At 27.2% G+C, this 10,743-nt stretch overlaps 1 protein-coding gene across 1 annotated transcript; it reads right to left on the reverse strand.

The window, feature by feature from the left end:
- Positions 1–1,001: 1,001 nt before the first annotated feature.
- Positions 1,002–10,010, reverse strand: LOC145844032 (uncharacterized). The gene is made up of 8 exons (XM_082951359.1): positions 9,813–10,010; positions 8,874–9,009; positions 7,369–7,485; positions 6,759–6,858; positions 5,801–5,928; positions 4,350–4,473; positions 2,170–3,683; positions 1,002–1,766 (listed from the first exon to the last, which is right to left on the reverse strand). The coding sequence occupies exons 1-8, from the start codon at positions 9,959–9,961 to the stop codon at positions 1,494–1,496; spliced, it is 2,541 nt and encodes an 846-aa protein (XP_082807485.1). The 5' UTR covers positions 9,962–10,010; the 3' UTR covers positions 1,002–1,493.
- Positions 10,011–10,743: the final 733 nt, after the last annotated feature.

Raw genomic sequence — 10,743 nt, forward strand, 5'->3', positions numbered from 1 at the left:
ATTTGAAACTTTATTTTAATTACTTAGTTAAACAACTGATGAGTTAAGCATGAAATATATATTGTTATGAAACTTGAGTCTTGTGTATTTTTTGAAATAAATCACTCACTAACCAATTTAATATAGTTCGAAAACAAAAATAAGCAAAAGGAATAAAAAAAAGTTTGTCAAAACCGTACTGTGTAGAAATAAGAAATATTAAAAATTCTATGATAATACTCCATTTCATATTTTAATTTATTGGGTATGTTTAGTACTTGCTCTTACGAATAAAAGTACTTTGCTTAAACTAAAATGTAATAAGTAGCTATTAATAAAATGTGTTAAAAGAAAAAAAAAACTATATTTAAGTTCTTAATAGCTTTCAAATATTGACATTCAGAAAAGAATTCAAAACTAATAACAAAATAAATCAACACTGTTGCGTATTTAATCGATAGATTAATTAAGCATTAATCTTTCTATTTGAAACTAACAAAAATTCTGCAAGGCATGAACGTTAATACTTCTAATTTAAATAATATGTACAAAACCTTAAAAACAACTATATTTGAATAATATTTTTATTCTTAGCACTGAAGTTTTAGTCTAATTAATTTCTGATCACTAAAGTTGTTGATTTTTTTCTAAACAAGGTTTTAAAATTTTGTATACTTATTCATTTTAAGTTGTGTGTATACAAATGTTTTTATAAATTAAGTTCTAAAATTTATATAATGAAGTATAAAACATGTTCTTGAATTTTATTTTGTTAACTTTTTTTTAACTAATTGTTATAAGTTATGAGATAGATAAACAGTTTGACTTAATTAAACAACAAACTTAGGTTATTTTTTATGTATCTTGCTTTATTTGAAAATAAAACATTTATAAGCAAATATAGAATAAAATTGTTAGTACGATTGTTTTTTCAAAACAAACAAAAGTAAAATATGAGCAGTTTTTAATAAGTTTTCTGAATATAAATAAAAATTTCGAAATTAGTTTAATTCTATGCTAGTGGTTCTTATTGAAAACAATATAAAAGTTGTAGTTTTGCAAAAGATTTTTAAAAACACAAAAAATTTATTAAAAAAATGATCATAGTATTTTAGTAGGAAAATTGCATCTTTTTGTTGTAAATGATTAAAATTGTAAATTTATAAAATAAGCATTATGTTATTTTTTATAGAAACTAATAAAAAAGTTCGTTTTTATGAAAAATATATCAACAAAAACGTTACGTTTTTATTAAATGTAATTATATGAAAACTTCCTAAAATTTTTTTAGTTTATTTATTTAAAAAACAGTTGAAAAATCAAGGAATGTGTATAGCTTTCATAGTTTCCTTCTGAATATCTTAAAAAGCTCATTGACTTTTTCAAGAGACTAATAAACGTTGAATAAAACATTTAAAGAAACTTTTAACAAAAGTTTCAAAACGTACAGTTAGTAACCAGTCTGAACTCGCAATGGATGTAAAGCACATGGTTCAAAAATTTCACGTAAAATTTCACACGACGGCGTTCTTCCTGTCGCTCTGTATCTTCAACGCCATCTCCATCCAAACGGGAACTGCGGAAGACTTCTCCTCGAACTTCGCGCTTCTCCTTCTCCTCCTCGAGTGAGTCGTGCTCCTCCTCTTGACTTTCTGCTCCTCGTTGGTTTGAAACACGATCTCGTCGGCGTCCAGGTTGATCACCTCTGTGAGCTTCACGATGGGAACCGACAGCCTTTTCGTCTTTCTTTGTTCGGCTGAACTTGTTTCAATTTTTCGTTCTTCGCTCTAAAATTTTGTTGGGTTAATGTATGAGAAAAATAAACTTTTATAAATGTATCTGAATATGCTGGTTTTAGTTTGTGTTTAAAATAACACGACAAGGAAATTCATTACGACAGCGTTTTTTTTAAACATAATTATGTGAATTCCGGTAAAACAAAATAATCATTGTTAAGTACTTATTGTGCAATTTAACTTTATTGTATTTGAAAATTAGAGGTAAACAATTGTTTTAAGTTATCTTCAAAGTTTTCAAATTACTTTTCGGTATTTTTGATAAACGTAACAACTTAAAAAAGTAGTCTTCCTAAGTATGAAAAAAGTATTACAAAAAGTATTAAAACTTATAAACTGCCCTTAAAGCACCGAATGTTTAAAAATATACATAATTTTTATTTGATACACAAACCTTTTGAACCTCTTCATCGTCTTTTATTTCAAGCTCGGCAACTTTGGCCGAGAAGTTTTGAGAAAGTCGTTTCGCTCTTGCAACCCACTCCGGCTCGCCGCTCCTTTCTCCGGAAACGATCTTGCTGCTCTTCCTGCTCTTGATGCTCCTCAGCCTGACGATCGGTTTCGTTGGTTTCGCGTCAACCGAACTCGTTTCTTCTCTCACAACTATGTTTGAGGCATCCTGCGTTTTCAAGGCCGGTTTTACCGAATCAGAGTGTTCTATTTTACTCTGAATGTTGTCTAAATCTTTCATCGATACTTCTTCAGTCTTGCTTAGCTCGCTGGATAGTTTCAAAGATTTGCTCCTCAGTTTGACTTTGGTGAAAGCTGCTTCAAGCTCGCCAGACTCGGAGCTCTTTTTAACATTTTCAGAAGATCTGAAGTTCCGACTCGACTGCTTATTAGAGATGCCAGCGGAACGTGGCAGTTTTATTTTTGCAATCGGCTTCACGGGCGTGCTAAAGCTCCGGTCTATCAACTTTCTCGAATCATTTTGTTCTTCACTAGAAGTTCTGTTGTTGTTGTTTTTGTTCACAAAACTTTTGCGTTTTTCCTTTGCAGTACTTTTAGTTTCTTTTTGATTCATTCGGTTATTTTCAACTACATCTGCTAACTTTTTACTTTCGTTTGTTTTTGAACTGGAACTGTTTTTAGAGTTATTAATGTTTTGGTTTTTACTTGCTGACACAGAAGTCTCAAGTTTAATTTCATTCTCAGCATTTACTTCGGTACCTTGGTCAAAATCGATACTTTGTCTTTTTAGCTTCTTCTGGACTACAGGCTTCTCTGCTTCAACCTCAGAGTTTTCTAAACTATTGGAAGAAGATACGTAATCAGTAAGTTTGTTTTTTACTGACTTCTTCTCATTTGATTTCGAAATTGCTTGGCTTGCATCCGGAGGTGCAAGTTCTTTACTTTTAGATTGTTTTTGTTTTGTAACAGTCTCCTTATCTTCTTCAGGCGAGCACACAGGTTCCTCAAACGACCCTGCGGATTTCGCGGGAGAATTTTCATCTGTTGCATCAGGCGAAGGTGAATCGACCAATGGAGAGCTCGGAATCCGTTCCGGCTCGTTGAAGCTCACCTCGAAGCTATTTTCGTTTTCGTTCCAAGTTTTATCGAATATTTTAGAAAGATCCCGCTTCCGGTGGTAGCAGCTATCGGCGCTCTTTGGCGTCTTCGGTTCCGGGGATCTCCCTTTCTCGAAATTTTCAAAAATGTCATCTTCAGTCATAAAATCGTTTTCCAAGTACGACGAGTCATCTACAGTTAGATTTTCCGGTTTGTTGTTTTCATAGTCTGATAATTTTAATGGTGCACTTTCAGAAATGGTCTCTTTGAGTATTGGACTGTTGGAACTAGATCTACCGATTTGTTCTTTGTCCTTTATCTTTTCACTCTTCTCACAAATCTCTTCTGTTGATTTGGCTTTTTCCAGTGTTGTCACAACTTCTATTTGAGAACGATCATCTGTTTTTTAAATTAGTTTAAAAATATTTCTAACCATGTAATCGGAGCAATTTTGTTAAAAAAATTAATCTTTATAAAAATATAAACCATAACTTTTTAATAGTTATTGTATGTAACTGAAATTAAAAAGGAATTTTGTTTTTCATTAGTCATTAAAACAAGTTATAATAAAAGTTCCCCGATTGAAAAATATTTTTAGAAAGATAAAAACTAAGTAATGCAGAAAAGTTTACAACATTTATTTAAAAACATTCAACCACTATTTTCGTTTAAATTTTATTGAACAATATGAAAAATTTATACTATCTTTATTATTTTTTACTATCTTTATTATTTTTTAAATACAGAAGTATGAAAATTATGTTTTAAAACAAATAAACATTTCACTAAATGCTGTCTGGTTAACAAATACAGGTATAGTTTGATAGTTTAGTAAAACAGTTTTGACTCTAAAAAATATCATTAGTTTTCATGTATGAAAAGTATGCTGTTAACTTTTCTACACAAAACAAAAAAAAAAATATATATGTAAATGCATGTTATGCACATTTAACCACATACTACACATCTGTAAAGTTAGTGTCTTAAATTAAGACTATCGGGATATATATTTGACAAGCTTTGTTTATGAAAAATTAATGATTCCAGTAACTAAAATTAACAAACTGTTGTCAAGTGTTGTTTTTGTATCTTCTTTGTTAACAGCTTGAGTTCGAGATTTAACATCGATACTTATGCTGAAAAACTCATCTATTTCATCATTACCTTCTTCTACAGTCGAAGGTTTTTTCTGTTTTATTATAGTCAGTATTAGTTTAAAATAAAAAATGTTTTAATTATTTACTTAGATTTTTTTTTTAGTTAGTTAAAATACTTAAATAAGTTGTACTTTTTTACAAAAAACTTATATAAGCTTAAAGGTATTATTATATAATATTTTGTATTTTTTTTCTTTTAACCGATAAAAACTGTTACACAAAAAAAGAATAACAAATCAGTAAGTTATCTTAATACTCTGTACCTATAAAGTTAACTTTTGTTATAACTGTAGTAACTACACTTTATGAAAGTATTTTTATTTTAAAACAACTTTTAAAACAAGCTAAAGACTACCGACATTTTTAACATTTGAAAAAATGCTGTAAAAACACTAGTTAGAAGTATACAATAAATATAATTTTTACAAAGTTTGAGTCTATATTACACACTTATCTAAAACTATTCGTTAATTCTCATTTTTAGTAATATTAACTTAACTGTAATAGTTTAAAAAAATTCCTTTTAAAAACGAAACGTTTTAAGGAATATTTAAAATGCTTGTATTGCAAAACATATTGAAAACAACTACTATTTTGTTGTTGGTTTTTAGATAAGTCTTTTTCTTAATTATTTATATACACATGGTTTTTAAGCAAACGACTTAAGTTTAAGTTCAAAGTTTTCTGTCTTAGCTGATAAGAAACTACAAACTGCTTTCTTCAGATTAACTTTGTTTTGAATACTAAAAAATTACTTGAAAATAAGTTTAAAGTACGATAAGTTTTGTTTATAAAATTTTTTAAAACCAATTAAGATAACAACTTAGAAAAATTTTTACGCAAAATCATAATCTGTATGACTAATAATTTAGATTTAAACTTAAATGAAAATATTTTAGACTAAGAGCTTTAAAAACTTGTTTAACTCAAATTAATTTCAAAAAAAAAACATCTGAAGCGTACAATACAAATCTATCAGGAAATTTACAAAAGTTCTCTATCAAATGTACTTATTAATCCGACAACTTGTTTATCAAGATTTGCACTGATACAAGCCGATTGTGACGCAACAAGTGACAGGAAACAGACAGAACACGTTGCCACACGCTATTTGCTTCATAAATATTTTATCAAACAAACTAACTGCTGCTGAGTGTGTATACATATTTTTAAACTGTTTAGGATAAACCACAGAGTTTTTTTTTTCATATTTGAATAAATTGAGTAAAAATGTTTTAATACAATATCCGCCGAACAATAATTTAAGATTTTCAATGTATCACCATTTCATGTATATCACAACTTTTTGACTTTATAGGTTAGTACTTAAACTTAATTGTTCAAAGCTAGCAAACTAACGCGTCTGTTTCTTGGTGCTTTGCGGTTCTTTGGTCTTGCATTTAATTTGCTCCTTGCAACTCTTTGATGAAGGTCAGCTGCATTCTCAGTTGTATCTTCATCTGCCTTCTGCTTACTTGTTCTAAGCTCTTTAAAAAACATTGTCATTTTTATAAAAACGTTTTAAAAAAGTAGTTTACTTTACAAGTTATACAGTAATTTGTTTCAAAACTGTTTCAGAGTCCGGTTTTGAAATTTTCAAAAAGAAACATAAACAGACTAGCTTTAAGCTTGTTTTTGGTTTTATTTTTAAGTTTTTGTGTTATGAAACGAAAATACATCCATTGACTTTTAAATTAAAATCTATGAAACATTATACTTATGCAAATATCGTTGCTTTTGTATGATTTATAAAAAGAGAGTACAGTGTGTGTTAATTGTAAATGTTTACTTTACACTATAAATCGTAAAACATAGTTTTTACAACATACCTTAAATTGCTGCTGAAAAGTGATATTTACAAACTTATATTAGACGCAATAAGTTAACTTATTTTAAAAAATAATTATGGAAAAATTTTTAAGCAATAAAAAAATTAATAAATTTGAAATATTTTACATTTTAGGAAACAATTTATTTAGGTTAACGGTTAAATACTGTAGTTACAAAATTTATTTAAAAGGAAGTAATAAAACCCTTTATAATCAAAATAAAATTTGTTAACGACAAATCAAAACAAAAAATAAAAAAATTTTCAACAAAATAAAAAAAACATTGCTGTGCTAATTTTTAATAGTATTTTTATTGTTTTTTGTTTTAATATGAAACACTTACATAAAAACTCAGTCATTTTCCTTTTAAGGTAAACATTTACAAGAGTTATTGTTTGTTAAAGCGTTTGAGCTTTGTTTACTTTCTAAACAAAACTAAGGTGTGTAGAAATATTAATATTTTTTAACTATTCATGTTAAAATTTAACCTGATTGTGCTTCATCTTTAGAACTAGTTTGCAAAACTTCTTTTTCTTCAGTAACGTCTCTACCCGGCTTTTTCAAATGCGGAGGTTTTGAAGGCATGTGCTGTAAATTAACTTGGTACTAAAAAAAACAAACAATTTTTAAGTGGTAATTTTGAATGCAGGTTTAATTTTTTTAAATGCAAGTTTAAGTTTTTGAATTGCAATAATAGTATTAATCTGCATATCCTATCTTTTAAACTTACTTATTTTTTTTACAATAGCCTTAAAAGTTTAGAAATTATTAAGTAATTTGTTAGAACTTAGGTAGAATAAAAGATTAAATAGTGAAATTAAAAAGTTTATTCTTTAGGTTACATATAAGCAAGAGATTTACTAAATTTTAACAGCAACAAAACCATACCAAAATAACAAAAAAAAACAAATAGTTTCAGTTTTGAAAATAACTATTTTTCAAGCCACTACTGTTTTAAGAAAACTAATTAAAGTAATTACAGTCTAAGTATAGTTTTTAGTAAATTTTTAAACACTTTTATTCTCGAACATAATACTTAAAAAAATCTTAACTTCTCGGTCATTTAACATATCTAAACTAATTTACAAAACAACTAACCATGGGCGAAATGTTTCTCATCAGCATTTTGTCGAGACCGGCAGGCGAATGAGATAATCTGTTCACATTGCTCTTCCTCGGCACTGCTGACGGCTTCTGCTTCTGGGAAAGCTCGTTCTGGAAAATAACCAATCATTTGTTTTCAAAAAGTAGTCTTGATTAAAAATTAAATTTTACACGTCAAAGTGTAACAATAGTTTTTATAGCTAAATTAGATTTTTAAAATGTATAAATATTTTTCTTAATGATGAGTTTTGTTTTAGGTTTAAACAATAACTAATTTTCTTTTGTAGTGTAATCATTTTGAATAATTATTTATAAGTAAGTTAAAGTTTGTTAAAGCCATTTTTAAGTCAATGTTGAATGTTTCTTACCTTAAACACCATATATCGGCATACTAATATAAAAGTTTACTATTTTAAGTTAAACAATATTTTCTCGTTTACTGTAAACAACAAATGACATTTTTTAACGACCATTTTATTAAACAAACTCTTATGAACTGCTTTTGATCTTGAAAAAGCAGTTTGTACTAGCATTAAGCTTAAACGCTGAGTAAAGTTTAAGTTTAATTGGCACAAAGAATTGCTGATATTTTAAATTCGCGTAAATTATACTGTAAACACTTTTAATACTTATAAAAACATTTATTTTATAACGCGTAATTAATAAAAAAGCTAGTTTTTAAAACGGTGTAAAACTAAAAGCTATGTTCTTTTTAAGTTAAGTCATTTTAGTATTGCCTATTAAAGCCATTTTTAATAATTAGTGTTCAATACTTTTACAGTTTTTTTTTATAACACTGCTATTTATAACAAAACTAATCATATATTGGTATTTTATAAAAAAAAAATAAACATTTTGACAAAAAAATAAAACTAAAATGTTCAAAAAAATTTTATTATCAAATTTTTTATTAACATTATAAGCATTAATTTTTTTGAAAAAAGATTACTTTTATTACTTTCTACTTTATAGTTATTCTAGAACTAATTTTAATGCTTTTTAGTGTATATTTTAATAAAGCTTGCAACCACATTAATTTATTTTTACTTTTTAATATTTAACATCAATAAGTTTACTGAATAAAAATGACAGTTTTTTAAATACGTCATATCCTGCATAACATTTTATTTTTTTGAATAGATTTGTATATCAACTACATTAGATAAAAATGTTATTTTCAAAAAATTATACCAGTTTGCCTTGTAATACAAGTTAATCAAAATAACAAGAAAACATGTATTATTGTGACATAAAACATAACTTTTTCATAAAATACGACAAAATAAAGGCGTTGACAACTTAAACTTTTATTAAAATACTGCCGCGATTGAATGTTATTTCATTAAAACATTCCTGCAAAACTAGTCCGAAGCGCATCTACAAGTTATTCCTCCCACACAACAATATCAACATTTCGAACTAATTTCTAACTAATTAACAAATTTCAAAAATCGAACATCTACTTTTTTCTAATATTTCGAAAACCGAACATCACTCACTTTCAGCCGCTCGATCCTCGACTGCACCGGCGACTGATTCTTCTCTAGTTTAGGGGAATCACCCGTTTCGTTCAAGAGCTCGTGTGATTGGCTCCTGCTCGACAACTTGGATGTTGCTTGTTCGCCAGACGCGCTCCTGTTAATTATTAACGGCTTTCAGTTAATTGCTCACACATGCGCGCTTCTGCTTCTGTTTTTTTTATGCTTTTTGCACATCGGTGTGTTGCGGTTTTGCTTGTTGCGGGGATTGTATTGCTTTTATAAATTGAAATTCCCAACTATGTGTCAAAATGTGCTGAAGAATGTGGGAATTTAGTGTTAAAAATTTTGAGAAAGGTTTGAAGAACACGCAAATTAAAAAAAAATATATTTGTATATTTATAAAAGCTATCTGTAAAATTGTTATTTACTTAGGTTGATTGCAAAACTAATCTTTCCAAATTTATAAATAAACAATTTAGTATTATTTATAAAATTTCTATTTGCTTTATCTTAAAACATTTTATTTGAAATAATAAGTGTTAAAAAAACTCGTAAGCTTAAAATAAAATAATATAATTTTATAAAACACTTCTGAAAAGTTTACTTTCAAATCTGTATAAAACATAACAGTTATAAACAATTTTTTTTTTGTTATTGTTTAAAAAAAAGGTTTATACATTTATTCAAGCTATAATTAGTTTAAAATGCAAAACAGCAAAAGCATGCTTTTAACATGTGTGGACTTTTAAAATCATACAAATACATATGTTGTGCTCCGTTATAAAGTTTACAAATTAAAGTTGTGGTCAATCAAGTACTTCTTATGAAGAACATGACATGTGTATTTGTATATTTTTAAAAACGGGTTATTTCTAAACATAATTATTCTTACATCACATCAATTTTAGTTTAAAAACATGTTTTAATTTTATTAAGTAGTTTTTTGTATAACTATACCTTTTATTACTTTCATCATCCGACAAAACATTTTTATCTTTGTTGTTTTTTTGTTTTCTTGGCGATTTGTGGCTTCCAAACACTTTTCTTTTGAATGCCTTCAAACCTGAGGTGAATTTTTTGTGTTCTTTTGAACTAGATGAGCTCATTTTACATCATTGGATATCAAAACTTAAAACGTACTTAAATATATGTCTTTTATTTCTGTAAAGTAATAACACATACTAAAAAACATTAAATCATAAACTGTACAATAAAAACTTCAAAATTGTTTAAACCAAGTTAAAAACATAAGCAGTTTATAAACTTTAGTGAAAAATTAAAAGGTTACAACATCTGTCAAAAAGACTTGACTTTTAGAAAAGAAAATTGTAAAAGTTTTTTTTGTATTCAGTGTAAACTTCATATACTTTTTTGAAATTTAGTACATAAACTATGACATCTGAATAAAAAATCACGCTGGTATTTTTTACTATAATACGAATATTAAAACTAGTTTATAACAACTGCATTTTTGACTTACAAAATGTGCTTCTGTTACTTAAAGGTTTCTTGTACAAAAACGTGCTTACAAAACGTGTATAAAAAACAACAAGATACTACATTTAAACATAGACTTAAAAATAAAAAATGTTTATACTAAAAAGCTTCTTGTTATATTTAAACTATAAGTTACAGTTTACTAAAGCTGACCTACCAAGCTAGACTTGCTTTTAAATCCAAACAAGTTTGAAAAAGTTTTAAAATTTACCTTTTACTAAAAGTTTAACAAGAACTAAAAACTTCAAAAATTTTTTTACATCTGAAATACAATTCTTTTCTATCAAAAAAAGCAGAACAAATTTGCATTAAAACACCTTAAATTTTTCCTTTTTGCTGATTTTCGTGGCGGATAACTTATCATCAACAAAAGCTAACTATCTTTAAGCTG

The sequence above is a fragment of the Thalia democratica genome, chromosome 9, assembly GCF_965202585.1.
Source record: "Thalia democratica chromosome 9, ktThaDemo2.hap1.1, whole genome shotgun sequence".
Classification (NCBI taxonomy): Eukaryota; Metazoa; Chordata; class Thaliacea; order Salpida; family Salpidae; genus Thalia; species Thalia democratica.